This window comes from Eumetopias jubatus, unplaced genomic scaffold, assembly GCF_037043125.1.
Source record: "Eumetopias jubatus isolate StellerSeaLion01/CBP00866 unplaced genomic scaffold, mEumJub1_p1.0 scaffold_8, whole genome shotgun sequence".
NCBI classification, from domain to species: Eukaryota; Metazoa; Chordata; class Mammalia; order Carnivora; family Otariidae; genus Eumetopias; species Eumetopias jubatus.
Window position 1 is genome coordinate 39,931,346 of NW_028274814.1, and position 23,970 is coordinate 39,955,315.

Here is a 23,970-nt window from a genome sequence, read left to right on the forward strand (position 1 = left end):
GGAATGAATACATACTAATGAGACAATTTTTAAAAGTCCAATTCCTCCACAACAGAAAATTTAAACCATATAATTTATACTACCTTTGACCCTTGAACAACACAGGTTTGAACTGTCTGGGTTTACTTACATGCAGACTTTTTACAGTATAGTACTGTAAATGTATTTTCTCCTAATTTTATTTTCTCTAGCTTACTTTATTATAAGAATACAGTATATAATACATATAATATACAAATACATGTTAATCAACCATTTATGTTATCAGTAAGGCTTCCAGTCAACAGTAGGCTAATAAGTAATTAAGTCTGAGGAATTCAAAAGTTATACTTGGATTTTCAACAAGATGGAGGGTCAATTGCCCCTAACCCCCACGTTGTTCAAGGGTCAACTGTAGTTTCCTCTCTGAGTATAGGTAATCTGAGAGACCTGGGATTTCAAAAGCAAACTCCCATTCTTACTTTAAAACTCTTTTAGGGAAAGGGAATTCCTTGTTGGGAATTGTTCAAATGGAGAACAAGAAATTTCTGCATTTGACCTGTTCTCCTGAAAGAAACGACGAGTCTAGCTATTTCGGCTTTAATTTCTGATACTATGGCAAACGGATTTATGTAGTAATAACTGTCACAGTACAATTTCAATGTGACATAACAGTTGCATAGATGTGGCAAAAACTGTCCAATACACGGCGATAAAGTAAATGGAGAAAGCCTCTCAATAAGCTTCAACCTCATTTTAACCACTAGAGGGCTACATTGTCATATGATTTCGTGATCCCTCAGCCACTCAATTTTAGAACTGCAAAGCAACATGATTTAAAAGAACTAGGTTTATTCTGTAATAACTTATTTTAATATTACCATTAAATAATTATCAAATCATTTTATAAACCAGAGGACTTAGTGGGCAGGAAAATGTGCTACCAAGAATTGGAGGAATTGTTCCCTCCTTGGTATGCTGGGCAACAAAAGCAGGACTGATAAAATACGACATGAGACAATTCAAGTTCTTTCATACTTCTTGGTCAACTTTTATAACATTGACAGACTTACGTTTTAAGTGTTCCAGATGTCATAAGTTCAGTCACCAAAACAATGCACTTCTTTCCTTTTACTGTGGACTCCCAGGAATCATAGAATCGAACAATATTGGGATGCTGAAGGCCCTTTAACATTTCAGCCTCTTCTTTAAATCTCTGCCTCTCAGACTTTGTTAATTTTCGATCCTAAAGTCAAGAACCAAAACAGAATGTGGTTTAAAATAACAGAACACCAAGTCACACAAATTTAAATGCTGTTAAGATCATACTGCACACCTGAAACTAATATAGCACTATCTGCTAATTATATTTAAATAAAATAGTTCAAATAGAAAAACCCACAAAAATAAATTCAAATGCCAAACATATACTAAATTATAATGATCAATAAACCAGGAATGCTGTAACATTAAAGTTACTAATTTCTTCAGCCTTTCATGAGTGTGAGAACAGGCTAAAGTATATTTAAGAAAACTGGATTATAATGTCATGCTTGAGATTATTTCAATGTCTTTATGTTAACATATGCCTCAGATACAGTATCATTTTGTGGGTACAGTTAACTTACCACTTCTAAAATATGTCATTTATTGCTATGCAATATATGCAATTTAACAATATGGAACAAGTATGAGATTTTGGAGGCAAAAAGATCTAAATACAAATTCTAGTTCTGTCTTTGATTAGAATTTTCTTTATGAATATATTAAATAATCCTCTAGGTATGCTTTCATCATGTTTAAAGTGCCTGCCAATTCTTAGGTTAATTCACTTCTCTGAGATGAACTGGGGGAAAGCACTTAATTTGCTGATCTTCCCTTGACAAGGTCCCATATACACAAGCTCCAAATTATTCTGTATATTAAAACTGAAACTGTCTCTGTCTTATTAATATTCTGTCAAATCATGCAATACATATTTTAACAAAAGATTCCAGTCATACAATGTGTCCATCACACAGTTAAATAAACATTATAGACATAATTAAAAGCCCCCTAATGTAACAAGATTGTCCTTCCCATCACTACTCCTTATCCTTGAGTAACTACTAGACTGAATTTGGACATACCACTGTCATATAGGTTTTTACACTTTGGTATGTTTTCTTTGAAAGCTTGTTTTTTTTCACTCAGAAAGCTTGTTTTTTTCACTCGATATTGTTTGAGATCGCCTGTGATGATATATAAGGAGACACTGTAAGGTACCTACCATATTATTGTAACTTGGTTTTATTCATAGTCACTGTTACACAGTTACCTGTTACCTAAATATATCACAATTTATATCATCTCCTATTGATTAATCCTTAGGCTATTCCCCATTTTTTGCTACTACAATACTGCAGTGGTGTTACACTATTAATCTCCTTGGATATACATTTAAATGTGTCTCTAGGACACAGGTTCTTGTTACAAAGCTACAGTAATCAAAACACTGTGGTACTGGCACGAGGATAGATATTTAGATCAAAGGAATAGCATTGGAAATCTAGAAATAAGCCCATACATCAATTATGAATATATATACCTGAGAGTATTCAGTAACCCTTGTGATTTTTGTCACCAACAGCCCTAGATATTTTGATATCACGTAACAGTGATTATAGATTGTCTCAAAATATCATTTACATTAATCATTACTTTGAAATTGACAGTTATTAGATCTTTCAGTTGATCTGATTATATACACTAACAATGCATACTATATCATAAATTTTAAAATTTTTGTAACTATTTTAGTATATTTAGTTTCCATTATAATCCTATGTATTTTACTGTATAGACTTAAAACACTACTGTAGCCTTCAAAAGAGATATGAGGCACAAAAAAATACTAAGAACATCTATTAGGATCATGTTGAGAATTACTGAATCATAAGAAAAAGGCACCTTCAATTTTTCTTAAGATTTTATTTATTTGACAGAGAGAGAGCACAAGCAGGAGGAATGGGAGAGGGAGAAGCAGGCTCCCCGTTGAGCAGGGAGCCCAATGCGGGGCTCAATCCCAGGACCCTGAGATCATGACCTGAGCTGAAGGCAGACGCTTGACCAACTGAGCCACCCAGGCGCCCCACACATTCAATTTTCATAGCTATCAACAAACTTGCTTTTCAAGGGGACTATACCAATGTACTCTCTTACTAGCATTGTATGAAGGTTTCCACTGCTACACAGGGTCACCAGTAATTGGTATTATCAGACACTAACTTTTTATCAATATGATGGGTGTAAACTCATATCCTGTTGTTTAATTTACATTTTTAGAGGCAAGAATGAAAAAAAGTTTTTGTTTTCTTTGCAGGCTACTTGAGATTCTTCTTCAGTGAGATGCCTAATCTTATCATTTGTTTTCCTTTTTTGTAGAAGTTCTCAATATATTCTGGATACAAATCCTTTATTAATTTTATGTTACAAATGTGTCCTCAATTTGTGGTTTGTGTCTTCACCACCTTGCTTATGATGTCTTTTGATTTTGGTATTTTTATTTCACTGTAGTTCAATTAATCTTTTACTTTATGGTAGGTGGGCTTTATCTATTCAGTAATTCTTCCAGACACTGAGGCCATACCTTTTCTTTTCCTTTTTAAAATATAAACGTTTTGTTTGCCATACTTGGGAATTTATCCGTTGAGGAATTTATTTGGTTGGATAAAAGAAGGATTGGCTGTTTTTTTCTATATCAACTAATAATACCATTTGATGAACAATCCACCCTTCCCATATAAGTGTAATTCTATTTCTGGATTCTATATTCTATTCCAATGGTCTGTCTATTCTGCACTAATACCACACTTTCTTAATTGTTATACTTTTAGAATATTCATTCTTGGTAGAACCACTTCCTATAACACCTTCCTCAACTTATTTTCTAAATTATCTTGGTTATTTGTTTTTCCAATAAGAAGACTTTTATTTTTATAACGTAGAAATACAGCACAAGCCAACTAAAACTATCAGAATATTATCAAGAATTTTAATTAAAGGCATATAATTTGTAATGATATGGAGACTGTACAATCTGTTCAACAACTTTTTCCTAAACTGCATATATTAATTTTTAAAAGATTTATTGTAAATTTACATACCACTAAAAAACAGTATTCTCATCATCCCTCCCCATCTTATACATTATTTCCCTAATACTTTAGCTCCCTCTTATCCTACTGCTCCTTAAGATAACATTATAATTGTTATTTAACAGTATATGCTTACTTATATATACCCACGTATCTTTTTGTTCACCTTTCCATTTTGCTCCTTATTCTCTTTATCTGGGTTCATTTTTCTTCTGTGAAATATATTTTTCAAAATTCTTTCAGTAAACATTCTTTTAGTGGTATAATCCTAGGTTGTTTGAAATATTTACTTCATCATCACTCTTGAATGATAGTTTAGATGGACGTAGAATTCCAGGCTGGCTTATTTTTCTTCCAGCATTTTCAAGATACTGTTTTGTGGTGTTCTGGTGTCCACTGCAGCTGTCAGTATAAATGTTCTCCTTTGTAAATTTATCTGTATTTTCTCTCTAGTTGTTCCAAAGACTTTTTTTTTAATTGTGTTCTGCACTTTCAGTACCATGCACCTAGTTTTATGTATATATAATGGGGCTGTGTTTCTAAGCCAAAAGTTTCAAGTATTTGTCTTCAAGTCAGAGAATTCTCAATTATTATCTCTTTGAAAATTGCCTCCTCCTATTTCCCTTTCTCTTCTTTATAAGATTTATGTGTTATGTGTGTATGTGTGTGTGTGCACATACACAACCTTACTCTATCCTTCCTATCTTAACTTCTCTCTCATTTTCCATTTCTTATACCTTCTGGGCAATGTTCTCAGATCTACCTTCTTGTTCACTAAGTCTCTCTTGAGTCATTATATCTGAACTGCTTATTACCTCTTTTAAATTTTTTTTTAATTAATCAAACTTTAACATCCAAAAGATGGGGTACCTGAGTGGCTCAGCTGTTAAGCGTCTGCCTTCGGCTCAGGTCATGATCCCAGGGTCATGGGATCCAGCCCTCCATCGGGCTCCCTGCTCCGCGGGAAGCCTGCTTCTCCCTCTCCCACTCCCCCTGCTTGTGTTCCCTCTCTTGCTGTGTCTCTCTCTCTCTCTGTCAAACAAACAAACAAACAAATAGTCCAAAGGAGGAAGGGATGCAAAAGACATGTGGCCAGGTCTCCCTCCCTGCTCCAGAAGTAAGAGATGAATGAACACAAACCAGATGAACACTTCCAACTGAACATACAAGTCTTGGAGGGCTAGGTATATAGGTAAGAGGGGCAAATATTTGGACATCCACAAAGAAAATAAAACAAAATTGTCAGTCTGTCACCAAAAGTACCCACCAAAGCGTGTGATAAAAGGAACTCAAAGTCACCACTCCAGCCCCTACTCTCCTCACTAATATCATAAACAAAGCAAGGAGGGAAAAAAGAACAAAAAGGCTCGGCACCTAACTGCTTCAGTGGGGAAGGAATTCTGCTGCCATTTCACCAGGCCCAATGCCTGGAGAAAGGAATGTCCCTCCCCATTCAGTGGCAACCCTAACACATGGGTTTTGAATGAGACATGATAACTATCAGCTCAATTTGCAAAGAACCCCTCCAGCCTCCCCCCATTCCCTGCTTCATGAACATATAAGTTTTCCCAGCACCTTCCTTGGAATTTCCTCTATTCCGGAGTCCTGCTCCATCTCCAAATTATCACTGCAAGCTTGGCTTCTCTCAAAGTTCCATAAAAGCCCCCCTTTCACAGCCCTTAATCACTTCTATTCCCACTCTCAACTAGGGGCTACAGTCATCCACAAGTCATATAACCTGTCCACTGACACTCAGATCTATGGCAGCAGAGCTTTTTTGTCCTGGATTATCCTCCTAAAATGTTCCTGTTCTGGAGAGAACAGATAAAGTCAAACTATCTAAAGGCAGATAACTGAGGAAAGTAGCACTCGTCATTTAGTTTTTAATTGCAATGCATTTTCATTTCTTGAATCTCTTTTCAGGTCTTTATTAAATCAGTCATTCAGGGCGCCTGGGTGGCTCAGTTGGTTCAGCGACTGCCTTCGGCTCAGGTCATGATCCTGGAGTCCCGGGATCAAGTCCCGCATCGGGCTCCCTGCTCAGCGGGGAGTCTGCTTCTCCCTCTGACCCAACCCCCTCTCATGCTCTCTCTCTCAAATAAATAAATAAAATCTTTAAAAGAAAAAAAAAAATCAGTCATTCACTACCCCCCTCCAACACTAACATGATGTTTTTAGTCCTTTAACTTTTTTAAAATAACTTACCTTAAAGGCTCAATTCAATCTTTTATCTGAGTTACTGGGGCTTTAATTTTACCTACTGTTTTGACTCACTTGTGGTGGTTTGTTTCTTCATGTGATTTACAATACTGAATAAAACGATTATCTTAAACTGTGATTTGTCTGTTGGAATATCCTCAGTTACAGGTGTATCCCTGTAGACGGTTTGGAGTTTGTTTAGGTCTAGTGCCCTAGGGGCATTACTAGCCTTGGCCATTAACTCCATGCAGTCAGTTCAAATTCCATGCAATCAGTTCAAAATCAAAATCACCTGTGTGAATACAGGTCCTTGTTTATAAATTTCAAGGGTTAACTTTTCTTTCACCTGACCTGAAGAAGCTTGTCTTTTCCTGTCTTAGAAAGGGAATTTGGGGCACCTGAGTGGCTCACATGGTTGAGCGTTTGCCTTCAGCTCAGGTCATGATCTCCAGGTTCTGGGATTGAGCCGCATCTCCCTCAGCCTCAGCCTCAGCCTCTGCCTCAGCCTCTGCCTCTGCCTCTGCCTCTGCCTCTGCCTCTCCCCCTGTTTGTGCCCTCTCTCTCTCTCTCTCAAATAAATAAATAAAATCTTAAAAAAAAAAAAGGGAATTTTTCTCTAGTCTGTATTTTCATTAAAGGTGTAGCTCTCTTCAAGGAACAACTTCATTGCATCTCAATTCCAGTAACTGCTTGGGCTTAAGACTTCATCTATCATTAGACAGATGGTAAAACCATGCCTCTTAGTTATTAACAAGATTGGCAACTGTCCCAGAAAAGTCCTCATGTCAGTTCACACTTCTCCCACTCTGGTTTTTTGTTTTTTCTTAGTTTTTAGACCTTGGAGATTATCCTTAAATTCCCACAAGCTTAGTTATGCTTAAAAGGGTAGGTTTTTATTGTTCTTTTAATAAAAACTTTCCACAAAGTATCTGGTGTTTTACAGTGGGAAGAGTTTTCAGCTTGTTTGGTTTTCCATTTACTGACCTACGATAGGGTTTCCCAATACATTTTTTTTTAAAGATTTATTTATTTATTCTAGGGGGGAGGGAGAGAGAGTCTTAAACAGACTCCACCCTGAGCGTGGAGCCTGACAAGAGTCAGGACCTTGAGATCACAATCTGAGGAGAAACCAAGAGTCAGAAGCTTAACCAGCTGCACTGCCCAGGCACCCCTCCCAATATACTTTTTAAAAAAATCTTATTTACCATACATTCATTCCTAAATGTTCCTCATTTAAGGAAAATTTATATAGAAAACAGAAGAAAAATCTAGATCACTTGTTGACTCCCTTATACATTACTAAACCTTACCATAGTTGAATTAAGAAAACTTATTTTAAAGAAATTGTGAAGCTAATCCAGCTCAAAACAATTAGAAGACAGTAATCACAGGAGGCAAATGATTTATGTTCTACCTAAAATTAACTGACGTTTATTTTTTATATTTTAATGTATAGTCTGCCTTTCTTGATTTTCTTGATAAGTATTTTTTTTTTTAAGATTTATTTAAAGAGAGCAAGCAGGGTACTGGGGGGGACAGGGGGAGAGAAACTCCAAGCAGACTCCGTGCTGAGCGCAGGAGCCCCCTGGGGGCTCGATCTCACAACCATCAGATCATCACCAGAGCTGAAACCGAGTCGCTCAACTGCACCACCCAGGAGCCCCCTTGATGAGTGTTCTTATCTTCTGTACCATGCAATATCCATTTTAGTTTTTAGCCATTATTGTACATCTTCATAAATGTTTGCTTAATTTTAATAAATATTTGGGTACCCTGTCTCAGACAACAGGATATAATGAACATCAGAGACAAAGTTCCTGCTATCCTAGACTTTACAGTGTAAGAGGCAGAGGCATGAATTTTATTAAGTATGATGAAGAGGAAAAAACTCGGTACTCTGAGAGCATATCACAAAAGACCCAATTCTGCGTACATGATTGTGTACGAGCTAGAGTTAACCATATAAGAAAAGAAGAACCCATATCAGCAGGATACTCTAAGGATTAAATGAGATCACGGGCATGAAATACCCACACTTCTGGTCACATAAGACTTGAAATGCTTAAGACCACAAGAATCTGTAAAAAGTGCTAAAGGTAAACTTGGAAATGCAGGATATAGAACAGAGTTGAGGAGATTCAAACTTTAATAACAGTGAGCTTTGAAACTTGAACTTATTTTATTTAAATTTTATTCACCCATAGTTTAGAACTGCTGGGAAATATATCACTTACAGTAGACCACTGTAGCTGAAACTTGGAATAAGGATAAGGGAGAATACTGTTCAAGAGTAATAGCTTAAATATAAGTTATATAAATATAATCACTGTTGTACAAATAGGAAGTTAATTTTAAGTCTGAATAATTCTCTGTATAGGGCTTTCACAAAATCTTTATAGACAGTTTAAAAGAAAAAAACCTTTACATCTGAACCTTCAATTGTGAAGTGTTTTCTCTCAACTGATAATTTTAAACAGAAATTGTTACTAGATATGAAATATGACACTAACACAAATCATTCTATGTTGTTACTTAAAATTTAATTGTATTTAAAATCTAAAGACTGAGGCGCCTGAGTGGCTCAGTCAGTTAAGTGTCTGCCTTCGACTCAGGTCATGATCCCAGGGTCCTGGGATCGAGCCCTGCGTCAGGCTCCCTGCTCAGCAGGAAGGCTGCTTCTCCCTCTTCCACTCCCCCTGCTGTGTTCCTTCTCTTACTGTGTCTCTCTCTGTCAAATAAATAAATAAAATCTTAAAAAAAAAAATCTACAATTCAGAGTTTTCAATAATGTTTTAAAGTACACAAAGCTTGGGATGCCTGGGTGGCTCAGTTGGTTAAGCATCTGCCTTCGGCTCAGGTCATGACCCCAGGGTCCTGGAATCAAGTCCTGTACCAGGATCCTTACTCAGTGGGGAGCCTGCTTCTCCCTCTGCCTGCCACTCCCCCTGCTTGTGTTCTCTCTCCCTCTCTCTCTGACAAATAAATAAAATCTTAAAAAAAAAAAAGTACACATGGCTTGGTAAATTTTCTGCTGAAACTCTAAGTAATTTACTTATATCTTTCTCTAGTGTCACCTTATTTCAAGCCATCATGATCTCTTCTGAAACCTACTAAGTCGTTTCCCAAATCTAATCTTACCCTTATGTAATCTGTTTTCCATTTTGTCCATATATAGCCAGAATGTTTTAAGTGCCAATTTAATTAATTCTAAAGAATGTCTACATAATTTTTAGAAATACCATTTTTCACATTTTTCTTATATCTGAAATTAGAATGTGTCACACTACTGGAGTTTTAGATTCAAAGAAATACTGTATGTCATGATACTGTTTAATAACTTTCTACAGCCTTTAGGACAAATGGGAAAATCACTGTGACCTATGAGGTCCCACATAATATGGTCCTTGCCCACTCTTCAAGCCTAATTTATCACTCTAACCTTTTCCATTCTTAAGCATGTTATGCTTCTTCCCATACAGGTCTTTCATACATTCTGTTTCCTCTATATCTAGGACACCCTTCTATCAACCTGTTTTGCCTAGTTAATGCCCAGTCATCCTTCAAAGATCAATTCAAGTCATTTCCTCAGAGACACCTCCCCTAACTGTCCTTTACTCTAGGTCATCATACCCCCTACACACACACCCCTTTTTATAAACTATGTATATGCCTCTTTTATAGCACTTAATTACAAGTCATATTACACTGAGACTTATTCTAAAAGCAGTGACAAAATGCTTTCTCAGTGTTTTATCTTTAATATCTGACAACCTAGCATAATGACTTATTCAACAGCCAGGTACTGAATGAATCCATGAAAGTGCTTTCCAAGGAAAAAAAAAAAAAGTATGTGTATATTCTTAATGTGCAGTTAGCATTTCCCCAGGAATAAAAGAAATTTCTATGACTGAAAAAAAAAGGTGAGAATTAAAATTGGGCCGCTGAGTCTCTGTAAGTCTAATACAATGAACAACTTGTAAAAGTCACAGCCATTTTGATTTTTAAAAATAATTTGTAAAAGCTCATTGTAAAAAAGCTTCCAACTATTATTTATAGCAAAGCACAAAAAAAGAAGGGGAAAAAGGCTCAAACAGGGACTTCTTCCTCACCAAAAAACTACAACCTGTTTCCTTGTAAACACAGTAAATGGCAGTCTTAAAATTCTATCAAAATATTAACTTTTATCTAATTTTGCCTATAAGACATCTATACTGTAAGAGGCTATTTTAAATATTTATTGTGCAGATTTTTATCCTTCTTGAAAATTACTGATGATTACGATCTTTAAAATTAGAAATATGTAATTACATGAGTACAGATTATCAACCAAGTGGGGGAAAAAATCCAAACAAGTAACTTGGTGCTTTTTTCAATAATTTGTCAACTTGCTCTACCTATAACTAAGTCTCCTATTTTTTATCTAAGAGCATTTCATAAAATACCTCAGAATGACATTTTAGCATCCCCCAAATTTTTTAAGACAACAGTAAAACAGATCAAAACCAACAAGCACACAGACCTGTAAGAACAGGTGGGGTTTCAAAAATATTTGCTAAGTGTTTGCTACTTAGTAGCTGGTTGTTTAATTCTGTTCTCATTAATCCTCAGGAAAAACCTGTGAGATATTAGATAGTATGACTCTATTTTAACAGATAAGCAAACTCAGAAAAAAAAATTTAATATATCCCTTCAGTTCACAGGAAAAGAACCAAGAATTAAATGAGGATTTGATTCAAAGCTCATGTTCCATTTACTTATACTAGAACAAACATTTTAACATTTTGTGAAGCTTCTAAAACAATGTTCTCAGAAAAGCCATGTTGATATTTCTATTAACTAGGGATCACTGAAAAGGACTAACCACTTTACTAAATTACAACTGAAGACAGAGTAAGAGGAATATATATTATTTAAATTTTAACCAACTGTCAATCAAATTATCAGGAAGACGATAAAATTTTAAAATAATCAAATGAGATTTTGAACAGATTAGCCACTGTTGCTTTTTAGTACCTTCTCCCCAACATTATCAAGCTGGATATTCCTGGGGGCTTGATACACTATCATTCTTTTACTTCAGTGTAAACTAGAGCTGATGCAGCTAACCCACTCTATTCATTTCATTCATTTCTTTCCACCTACATAAAATTGTTTTGACAGGCTAAATGAACAAAACCAAGGATCACTGTCACATGGCCTCCCATAATATACACAGTTCCAGGCTGCTGAGGGGTGGAGGTGGGGAGCTGGGCAACAACTAAAACAATTGTTCATCTCAGTACCATCCAAATAACAGTGCTCAGTAGATTATTTGCTGATGCAATTTCTTCTTGGGTGAAAATCACAATGTTACTATTTGGTTATGATGGCTTCATAGCAATTCGCACATCTTCATTTGCTTGCTTTTAAGAAGTTATTTTAAACATCCTCTAGAGGCATTTTCTCTTTTTCCCCAAATTTCACTATTTCCTAAAGTAGCAATCCTATCCCTAACTAATGTTTATTTTGTTAGCCCCAGAAGCAAACCTTCCAAACTGTGCAGCGAAACAGTGAGATTGGTTTTCATTAATTAATTTCACTGGCTAACATCTGTACCCCCAAAATATCTGGCTCTCAAGTCTTATTAGCATTTAAGCTTCTGCAGCATTTTATTTTTCAAAGTTTCACTGCTAAATTAAGACCTCAGATGACAAGTTTACATATCAAAATATGGGTGGAGAGAAGTGCCTGGAATTCTGTGATTAAAATATTTTAGGTCAATATTGGAGTCCTCCCTCCTTATCACTTTTTGCACCACTCTGACTTAGCAAAGACCTGGGCATCTATTACATCTTTTAAAGTGACGCTTAATTGAGGGTGTTGGGATATAGAAATAAAAACTTGTCTTCAGGGGGAAAGCAGTTTGAAATACTGCTTTCCAGCGCAGCATGGGTTTCAGTTACCAGTTAGTAAAGAAGTAATTTTTTTAAAAGAATTACTCGCTATTTTGAAAGAAAGGAATCACATAAGTAACTATTTAAGTCTGGTGTTATCTATCTCTCCTAGGGCTATGTGGTCTAATAACAATTTCAAGATGATAGAAGTATTCTGTACTTCTAAATACTTCTATCTACTAAATACCTAGCTTTTTAAACTTTATAGGTGGGGCTCCTGGGTGGCTCAGGTCATGATCCCAGGGTCCTTGGATCGAGCCCCGCATCGGGCTCCCTGCTCCTGGGGAAGCCTGCTTCTCCCTCTCCCACTCCCCTGCTTGTGTTCCCTCTCTCGCTCTCTCTCTATAAATAAATAAAATCTTAAAAAAAAACAAAACTAGGTAACTTGTATTCTTTGTCTTGAAAATTTCAGAAAAGAGATTGGAGGCCTGGGGAAAGATGGGAAAATAAATGATAGAAGCAAAATAATGATTCTCATGCAAAAACTCTTAAATGTTAACAACAACAAAAAAATTATTAACAGGGCTATTAAGGTGTTTTGAAATACAATATGAAAATTAAACCTGGATTTTAAGTGGCCAAATCTACAGAGTAAATTTCTACTACAAATTTCTTTATAGAGAGGAACTGGATCTATCCCATAGAGAAGAGTCTACATTAGCTTAATTTTACTCAATAGGTCAACAGATATAATTATGGGGGTGGGGGAGAATAGAAGGATATTTTAAAAATGACATTGTATCACCTGCTTCTCCATGGAGTCTTTTATTCTGAAAGAGTGAGTACCAGTTTCAGAGACAAAAAAAGGTCATCGAAATAACAGTAAAAACCAAACCAAACCAACCAACCAACAACCAAACAAAAAAACCCTGGTTGTTCTAACTCCCAATCAATCCCTTCTTCCCAATCTGGTTCATCTTTATTTGTATTTTATTTACAAAAAGGTAATTTGTTTCAAAACAGCAAGAAAAAATGATCTACTTACACAAAAAAGTCAACAGTGTTTTCTCAAACCAGACTAACTTACAGAATTCTATCATTAAGCATCCTCCAATCCATCCCCAAATCTGGGCCACAAATATGTAAATTTGGAGCCTAAGAGATTCTCTCTGCCTATCTCCTTGTGGGGGTAGGGGGCACAAAAGCCAAATAATTCAAACATATCTAGAACCTGGCACAGATAGAAAGCTTTATGTTAATGCTACAAATATAGAGGATACTTAGATGAACCACACAAAAAGTAAACAGTCCTATTAAAAAATAGCAGACTATTTTCACTAAATCACTTAAAATATCCATTGTAATAGCAAAACTCAGAACACTACTAAGCCAGCCACATAAATTCAAAAGTTTTTATTGAAATAGGTTAATGTGAATGTGAAGGCAATTAACGGAGAGCGCTAAACTCCAATTGTTACAGGTAGGACCTTAGACTAAAACTTTCTAAAGAAAGCAAAAGGACTGAGAAGAGGACAAGAAGGGAAGTTGAATGTGGACTGAAAGATTAAAAAAATTCTTGCTCACTATAGGAAGGAAATTTTACACTTCAGAGATAAATGATACCCTGCAGTGGGTATGACAAAGTTCCCAGTTTTCTGAATGGGGAATGGAGGGTTTCCAAAGCGGAGACCAACAAAACGTAACTGAAACTCAAATGGAGTTCTTAGCACTGAAACTTAGTGGATCTTCCTGTTAAGAATCCACCACCACAGGAAAGCAAATGCTATAGGTGCACACTGCAAAGCAAGAATCTCAAAGAATTTACTGAGCTTGATATCCAAAACCTGTCTCATTTGTCCAGAAAAGAAATCAATAAAATTAAGTCCAGTACATAAGAACACAATGCGTTAGCTTTTCAAAAGGCATGACCTAAGGAAATAAGACCAAAGCACAATTTTAAAAAATCTTTTAAAGGACACACACACACACACACACACACACACACACACACCACACATACACATGGAGAGGGCTCCTGAGTATAATATACCCATTCATACTAAATTTAAATACTTCTATATCACTTTTTCTTCTAGGATCCTCTCCCTATCAGCTCAATCTTAACCTCTCCCTTCTTTTCAAATCCACTTTGGGGGGCAGGGAATAAATATTTCCACTTTACAGGGAGACCCAGAAATGCAGAAAGAAGTAAGACTAGAAGAGTAAAGAAAACAAAAACAAAAAGCCCCATTTGCATAAGCGCACCTGCCTTAATGAAGTTTTATGTTCATGTTTGGTAGGGTCTATTTTAATGTAACGCTTTACTAATTCTGGAATTCGAATTAGCATTTACAAAGGTCTAATGAACATTTTATGACCCAAGACTCAATATATCTCCAACCCTACAAAGTTTCTTTCACAAATTAGCTTATTAACAATTTCAGTTTCCCAGTTTCTCTTTGTTTTCCTAAGCAATAAGACTGGAACTTTTTCAATCCTTATAATTCCATAATTCCATCATTCTCCATATCTCATTTCCACTGATACATACTAGTAAAACATACAACTATCTCATATCAAAACAACTATTACACTTTTCCTACGTCAATCTATCCTTTTGAAGGCCGATGTCCTGCAAAACACTATTTTTATCATGCCAAGTCCCTTGCTCAGAAAGAGTGAGTGTAAAATTAGCCAACTGTGCCTAATTATAAGAATCTTCTGGGGCAACTGTCAACTAAGGATCCCAGGAGCATTACCCTAGCCCCAGTGAAGCAATCACCAGGGGAAGTACTTCTTATGACCAGTATATTTGAAAAGTACTCTATTACATTAAATCCAAATTCAAAAGCCACTCAGATTCACCTTTTTTCCCCCAACACTTTCCAAAATAACCCACCAGGTAGGAGGGATTCCTATATTTTCATATGCCATGTTTATCTCTTCTTTTGCACTCCTATAGCTGAAGTAACTGACATATGAGTCTTAGTTTTCTTGCCTGTAAAATGGAAACATCATCTTTCTTAAGAATTATTTTGAGGGGCGCCTGGGTGGCTCAGTCGTTAAGTGTCTGCCTTCGGCTCAGGTCATGATCCCAGAGTCCTGGGATCAAGCCCCGCATCGGGCTCCCTGCTCCGCAGGGAGTCTGCTTCTCCCTCTCCCACTCCCCCTGCTTGTGTTCCCTCTCTCGCTCGCTCTCTCTGTCAAATAAATAAATAAAATCTTAAAAAAAAAAGAATTATTTTGAGAATTTAACATACTGTATGTAAGCTTTTAAAACTATCAAAATACTTACATAAAGAACATTTTTAAAAAGACTTAGTTATTGGAGAAACAGAGCATAAACATGCACACGGGGAGGGTCAGAGGGAGAGAATCTTTCAGGCAGACTCCTGCTGAGCCCGGAGTCCAATGCCTGGCTCAATCTCACCACCCATGAGATCATGACCTGAGCGGAAACTAAGAGTCAGACATTTAACGGACTGAGCCACCCAGGCATCCCTAAGAACATTATTTTTATGGCAGCTACTCCATTCATAGGGATTTATTATCTCATACGTATTCCTGAATATAATTCACATTTGGCCATTTTTACACTGCAGTGAAAGAGACTACTGAGAAAGTCATCAGAAGTAGCATTTCCTTAATTTTTCAATTAATGTTATGTATATCTCCTTAATTTGGAACTACAGACATATCAGGAATAAGTAAAAGATTTCTGTGCTCTTAGACAAATACAAATTTATGTGTATATTCTGACTCAACTAGTTGACTGAAAGATTTCACGAGGCAGTTTATTTTACAAATTACATTAGCAACCAAATGATAAGCTAAGGGGCAATTTATAAATTCCATGTATTGTTAATTTTGCTAAAAAATTAACTTTGGCTGCAGACAGACTGGCGTGTCCTAATGTCAGCAAATTCCCCCAATTATTTACTCTGAATTCTTTTACTATTTAAAGATAAAATTGCTGGGGCACATGGGTGGCTCAGTTGGTTAAGCAACTGCCTTCGGCTCAGGTCTTGATCCCAGAGTCCTGGGATCGAGCCCCGCATTGGGCTCCCTGCTCAGCGGGAAGCCTGCTTCTCCCTGTCCCACTCCCCCCTGCTTGTGTTCCCTCTCTCGTCTCTCTCTATGAAAGAAGGGAAGGGGAAAGAAAGGAAGAAAATTGCTGAGGCACCTGGGTGGCTCAGTCAGTAAGCGTCTGCCTTCAGCTCAGGTCATGAGCCCCATATCCGGCTCCTTGCTCAGCAGGGAGTCTGCCACTCCCCCCTGCTTCTGTGTGTGCACACAGGCTCACTCTCTCCCTATCTCTCTCTGTCAAGTAAATAAAATCTTTTAAAAAAATGTTTAAAAAATAGACAAAACTGCTACAGTTATAATTTGTAACTAAAAAAGACATTCTCATAAGACTAAGCTATTTATAAAGGAAGACTTACTTCAACAGTTTGATTCAGACTACGAAGCACTAATTTGATTTTAGGTGATTAGTTGATTTTAATTTGCATTTAAATCAAAAGTGTGTTTTGACTTTATAGTTGTGTATAACCTATAGAACACAAGAACTGTGTATTTTGTTGTCTATTTACACATGTAACATTTTAATAATTTAAGTCACATTAAGGGTCCCCTAATTGTTTTTTCCTTTAAAACATGCCTAACAATGATATACCACTTTGAACCCATTAGAACAACTATTATTTAAAAGAATAAAACAACTTAGAAACTAACAAATGTTACCAAGAATGCAGAGTAATTTGCACCCTTGTGCATTACTGGTAGGAATGTAAAATGATATAGCCACTGTGGAAAATAGTATGGCGTTTCCTCAAAAAAGTAATCATAGAACTACATATGATCCAGTAAGTTCATTCCTTGGTATATAGCCAAGGGCATTAAAAGCAGGGACTCTGATACTGGTACACCAGTATCCTAAAAGCATTCACAACAGCAATAGGTGAAAACAATGCAAGTATCCATCAACAGATGAATGGAAAACAAAATGTGGTAAATATGTACAGCAGAATATTATTCAGCCTTAAAAGGAAATTCTGACACATGCTATGACATGGATGAACCATGAGGACGTTATAATAAGTGAAATAATCCAAATGCAAAAGGACAAATACTGTATGATTCCATTTCTATGAGGTACCTAGAATAGACAAATTCACAGGGACACGAAGTAGAAAAGAGGTTACCAGAGGTTGCAGGGAGGTAGAATGGCAAGTAAATTTTTAATGAGCTCAGATTTTCAGTTTGGGATGATGAAAAAATTCTGGATATGGATGGTAGTGATGATTGCACATCACTGAGAATGTCTTAATGCCACTGAAATTATATACACTCACAAAGTAGTACAGTTTTTTCAATTAATGTTATGTATATTTTACCACCAAAAAAAAAAGTCTATAGTTGATTTTGAGGAACCCTGCTCTTGACACTTAAGAAAATGAAATGCGGGCGCCTGGTTGGCCCAGATGGTTGGGCGTCTGCCTTCGGCTTGGGTCATGATCCCGGGGTCCTGGGATCGAGTCCCGCGTAGGGCTCCCAGCTCAGCAGGGAGCCTGCTTCTCCCTCTGCCTCTCTCTCTGTCTCTCATGAATAAATAAATAAAATCTTTAAAAAAAAAAAAAGGAAGAAAATGAAATGCAAAATTCAGGACAGGGTAGGCAAGGGGATGCTACTGGTAAGAAGCACACTGAAAACTTCAAAGTGATAGATAATGTTCTATTTCCTATATTAGGTAAGTACTTGATGTTTACCTTGAAATATATATGAGATATTGTATATAATTCTTTTACACTTAAGAGAAAAATAATATCTACTAATCATCTTATCAACTCCCTAAATAAGAGAAAAAATAAGCTGCAAATCTCACATTTTCTTATTTCCAAGACAAGTAAATAATTCTACCTCAATACTGACCTCTCAATAAGTTTAACTAGGAACTAGACTAGTTCTCATTATTATTAAAACCTAAACCAATTGTCATTTCACCCCATGAATTGGTTTTAATGTATCTTTTAAAAAAAATCAGTTACAATATGATCAGTGGGTATATGGGGAATTTAAATACTTTGAAACTTTACATGAACTTTTTCAGCAAAGAGAAATGTAGAATATATGTATGTATGCACCTTCTGTATCTGTCACATCTTAATGTTTTGCCATATTTGTTTTAGGTTATTTTATATAAAATAAAATGTCATTCCTTTCTCTCCCTCCCCATACCTAGCCACTGTCTGGAATACAGCATTTATCACCCTAATGTATATTTTTAAAGTTTTTACAACATATGTACACATTCATGAATAATACTGCTTTATATATTTTGATTTTTAAATAAATGCTATTTCTGAACTTTTTCTAAATCTGGTTTTGCTTATGATCTTTTTTTAATGTTCCTATCCGAACAGAGAAGGCCATTCTTCGAGTATACCTAACTAAATAATATCCTTGTCAAATCAGCAGCAATATCCTGGTCAAATTAGCAACAATAATTACGGATTTTCAAAGCAACCGTTATTTACCTATTATAATTTGCAATACATAAAACTAATCCTTGAGTTAGAATACTTTTAGAAGCTGCTTGTCAATTAGAAAAAAAAAAGAACATGCACATTTTCTTTTAGCTAAATCATTTTCAAACTATGGATACTGTAAAGGAAAGTTCTTATTTATTGAACATATCCACCTAATTTAACAAAATTAGATCTAACTGTATTTTATATTTGGCCTCAGGTTGGCTGGAAAGTTTTTCTGACAAGGAAAACAATTGCAGCTTCAAAAGTATCTTGTTTACTACCCATCTCAACAATGAACTTTCAGTTTATGGAGAATCATGTAATAGTTTCATTTAGAAATAAACAATTCCCCAGTTTCGGCCTTTAAACTCTGTCATAGATATCAGTTCCAATCCCCTATACTTCCATACTTCTCTCCAAAGAGTAACTAAAAATTAAGAGTTTTTTCCATTGCCTTTTTTTATTTCTAGAAGGGGGAAAAAAGAAATGAAAGGAAATCAGATATGGTTAGTATTATGGTTTCAGCAGTAAGTCAAAGGTATCTCATAATCAATCATAATGAAACTATCAAAAAAGTATGTTATTTATCCTAAGGTCAGTTCTGCAAAACCAAATTCTTATTGAAATTATATACAAGGTTATTAAGGACAATGCTAAAACAATCAATTCAAAGTATAAGAAGGGTGTGGCACTTGCACTTGAGAAACTCAAAGGGGTGGGGGTTTCAGGATTTTTTAAAAACGCAGAAATATAATTAACCATATTATAAAGTTGAACCAAATAAAACTGTCTTTTTGTCAGTCATCATGGTTGAATACAGGCTACATCATATAATTCAACCTAACATATGATGGAATTACTTTCATTTTTTCTCCCAGTGGTTTGGAAGATACCTTATTTAATTCTATTAGTGCTAACTTTTAAGTTGTCCAACAACATTTTTTTTTTTTTAAGATTTTATTTATTTAGTTGCCAGAGAGACGCAGCGAGAGAGGGAACACAAGCAGGGGGGAATGGGAGAGGGAGAAGTAGGCTTCCCACCGAGCAGGGAGCCCGAGGCGGGGCTGGATCCCAGAACCCCGGGATCATGACCTGAGCTGAAGGCAGACACTTAACAACTGAGCCACTCAGGCACCCCCTCCAACAACATTCTTTAACTTATATCTAGGATCAGGTTCTTTGGAGTGCCTTACATTGGAATTCAAAACATGTTTACCACCTTCCTTACCTACTTCTTAGTTGTTAATCTAAATATTGATTATTGCTTCCTTTTTGATGCCACAGACTATTGGTCACGTGGCATTTACATTCCCTTTATAGCCATGTTTATAATTTTAACCATTTCATTATAAAAAGACTTCAATCTTTGATACCCTAATTCTTGTTTCAATACTCTAGTCCCTCTTTTTTTTTTATAAAGATTTTTATTTATTTATTTGACGGTGAGAGAGGGAACACAAGCAGAGGGAGTGGGAGAGGGAGAAGCAGGCTCCCTGCTGAGCAGGGAGCCCTATGCGGAGCTAGATCCCAGGACCCTGGGATCATGACCTGTCCGAAGGCAGACGCTTAACAACTGAGCGACCCAGGCGCCCCTATACTCTAGAGTCCCTTTAAAAACAGTAGATGCCATGGTCTTCTAGCATCTAATATTGGAGTGAAGAATCTGATTTTAAAAGATCTTTAAAAAATAATAGCACTTCTATACAAGGATATTTGTAATTTTCCCTTTCCCCAAACTTTTTTTTTTTTAAGATTTTATTTATTTATTTGACAGAGAGAGAGAGAGGACAGGTAGGCAGAGTAGCAGGCAGAGGGAGAGGGAGAAGCAGGCTCTCCGCTGAGCAGGGAGCCAGATGTGGGACTCGATCCCAGGACCCTCCTGGGATCATGACCCAAACCGAAGGCAGCCGCCCAACTGACTGAGCCACCCAGGCGCCCCTCCCCAAACTTTTAAGTTCAATTATTTTGCTAGAACATATCTAAGATGTGGGCCTCTTTCCTTGGTTTTTGATTAGAACAAAGTGAGTTCTTTGTGTCTGTGTACAAAGAACTTTATTTTCAAACTCAGAAAAATTTTCTTCTAGTCTATCAATTATTGGACCTTTAGAAATGATTAAGCCATGGGAATCAAGCGGACACCACAGATCTTTCATGGTTTATGGCCTATCAAACATGTGGAAGTCAAATTCCCTTATTTATATTGTGATATACATAAATAGCAATACTAGTGCCAGTTCCCAGTAAGCTTTTATCTAGTGGAGATGTTTCTCAAAGTTCTGTCACTCGCCTATCACTTTCACAATTTTTTTCCAAAACCAATACCAGCTATAATAATATTTACTTGATTATTTTTATTTATGACATCACTTTATTTAGTATATAATCTGGCATCCTCTTAACCAATTAGTATTGCCGGCGATTAAAACAAATTTATAAGTGGGGAGCCTGGGTGGCTCAGTCGGTTAAGCATCTGACTCTTCATTTTGGCTCAGGTCATGATCTCTGGGTTGTGCAACTGAGCCCCAACACAAGCCCCACATTGGACTCTGCACTGGGCATGGAGCCTGCTTAAGATTCTCTCTCTCCCCCTCTGCCTCTCTCCCCCTTAAAAAATTTGTAACTATTCAAATGTTCTTTCATATATCACCTAAAAATATCCTTTATCTCTAGAAGTATATATACCATATTTGGATAACAATCCCAAGTACACTACATGTACAACAGAATTACCAGCTATGCATTCCTCTTCCCCACCCCCACCGCATTTACTGATATGCTTACATACAGAAAATTTGCGAGGGGCACATACTAGAGGCATGGAAAAAGGACACTCAGTTCATCTCATGTAAGAGTGAGTAAAGTTGATGGCTGATCAACTTTCTGGTTAGCTCAGGCTCCAGGTCAGACTTCTGAACAAATAATGAAGATAGATATGGATTTTTTTTTCCTGCTGGTGATCTTCATTTCAAAAAACAGTCAATATAAACTCCATGTGCTAAAATCTACGTAGTATTCCTCTATCTGGCTGAATCTGCCTCATCATTAGTAACACTTATTCCCAGTTCTGTCTTTATGTCTATCAGTTTTCATTCCTAGTAATATTTGTTTTCATTCATTCCTGATTTCATGATTATTTTAGTGAGAAAAATAAGAAATGCTGTATTTGCAACTGTTAGTCAGCCACCATCTTAAAACCTCCCCACCCCCATACATCAGTTTTTAAGCTCTGCTAAGCAAATAACACCAAAGAACAAGCCTGTCAACTCCATACAGAAAGGCGATTCAACATCATTAACATCACCTGAGAAGTTTGCAGGAGTTTCCAATTAAAATTATAAACACCTTATCTTACTTTCCCTCCAGACCCCATTAACAAAGTAACCCAAGAAAGTTTGAGAAATAAATACTAAATGCAAAAACAGTAAAAGGATGGAGAGGAGCCTTCTGTAAAAGATGTCTGGCAAATGCTGACATTCTGACCCAAAAAGTAACAGCCTAGAATACAGAGGGTATCTAAGAAGGGAGCCAATCCTTTCCTCAAAAACATTAAGGCTCAGTAAAGCAGAAATGGGACATCAAATTAAAAAAAGGAAAGAGTCTGTAGGGCATACTAATCAATGCCCATTCCCTTCCTTGTACATGAGAAAATGCTCAGTCAAGAGTTTATCTTTGGGTGGTAGGGGGAAAATTAAGGTTTATTCTAAAGAAATCAATGCAAATAGTGGGGCAATTAAAGCAGAAGTTACCCCTAAACAAAACCCCTTACCAGTAGTTCTGTCAACTCTTGAAAACGTGCTAAGGGAAAGAAGCCAGTCACAAAAGACCATATACTGTATTATTTCATTTATATAAAATGTCCAGAATAGGCAAATTTATGGAGACAGAAAATAAGTTAGTGGTTTCCCATATCTAGAAGGGTTAGATAGAAATGGGGGAAATGGGGTTTCTTTGGCAGGTGATGAAAAGTTCTAAAACTGACTTATAATGGCTATACCAACTCTGTGACTATATTAAAAATCACTGAACTGTATACTTTAATGGGTGAATTGTAATATATGTGAATTATCTCAATAAAGCTGTTTTTAAAAATACAAACATCAAGTTAATAAAATAATACAAACCATCACCAAACGATTTCAGAATTGCCGTATTTAATCCATGTTCTCAGTGCTAGAAAATAACATATATACTGTACAATGAGAAGAAATGGTCTGTTTCCTTCAGAAAGATTTGTGGAGGGAGTCCTAAAACAATACTATCACTCAATATGAATCTCTATTATCTAAATCCTTTCAAAACTGTTATCACCCTCTCTTTTTACTTAAAATAATTAGTTCCAATGTTTACTACCCATTGAATAGAAAAATATAATCCTTATTTTTGTCCTAAATTTACTATTTAGCCTTTTGTGGGTGTGTCCTTATTTTAATATATGACAATTAGGAAGACCAATATGTTTTCTCCTTTATCATTTTATAGACTTTTCAGGTCATCAAACTTTGGTAAGCTCTGCTTTATAAAGTTCTTCCATAAACAGCTAATAATTTGGTATCTCGATGGTTCTAAAAACCACAGAGAAAGGTCTGATTTGTTCTTCATGAAACAGCCCTTTAATCATTCGGTAACAGTCATCACTGCCATCACTGGTAGGCCCCATAAAGATTTTATTCTCTAGATTTAGAGGGTAGGCTGATTGAGCTTTATTGCCACAAGTTCATTTCTTTTTCTTTCTTTTTTTTTTTAAGTTTTTATTTATTTGACAGAGACACAGCGGGAGAGGGAACACAAGCAGGGGGAGTGGGAGAGGGAGAAGCAGGCTTCCCGCGGAGCAGGGAGCCTGATGTGGGGCTCGATCCCAGGACTCTGGGATCATGACCTGAACTGAAGGCAGCCGCTTAATGACTGAGCCACCCAGGCGCCCCAGTTAGCGGTATTTGAATCCAAATGATGTCTCTTTTCCTCAGAGTTCTACAGGACCTGATAAGATCGCCAGGAATTAGAGTTAAAGGAAAGAAAAAGCACGTCAAAGAACAATATTTACAAGTTTTTTGGTTTTGTTTTTTAATGGGAACATACATTGATACAAATGTATGGAGAACTGGAAGCACACACAAATATATGATTGCCTCTGGGCAAAGCGAAAGCAGTAAGGGGCAAGAAGGAACTTTTAGCTTCTGCTGTAAACATGTACACGCGGCTTTAATATTAAACAATGTAAACCCTTTCCTATTTGTATGGTTTTTCTCTTACAAG

The 23,970-nt window shown here is 36.3% G+C and overlaps 1 protein-coding gene across 17 annotated transcripts in view; it reads right to left on the reverse strand.

Moving 5' to 3' along the window:
- The window catches only part of WNK1 (WNK lysine deficient protein kinase 1), a 149,718-nt gene that overhangs the window by 85,290 nt on the left and 40,458 nt on the right, over positions 1-23,970 (reverse strand). For all 17 annotated transcript variants that reach the window (XM_088025863.1, XM_088025862.1, XM_088025860.1 and 14 more), the window contains exon 2: positions 1,053-1,225. In XM_088025863.1, coding sequence (XP_087881989.1) covers positions 1,053-1,225 — 173 coding nt within the window. The remainder of the gene's footprint in view (positions 1-1,052; positions 1,226-23,970) is intronic.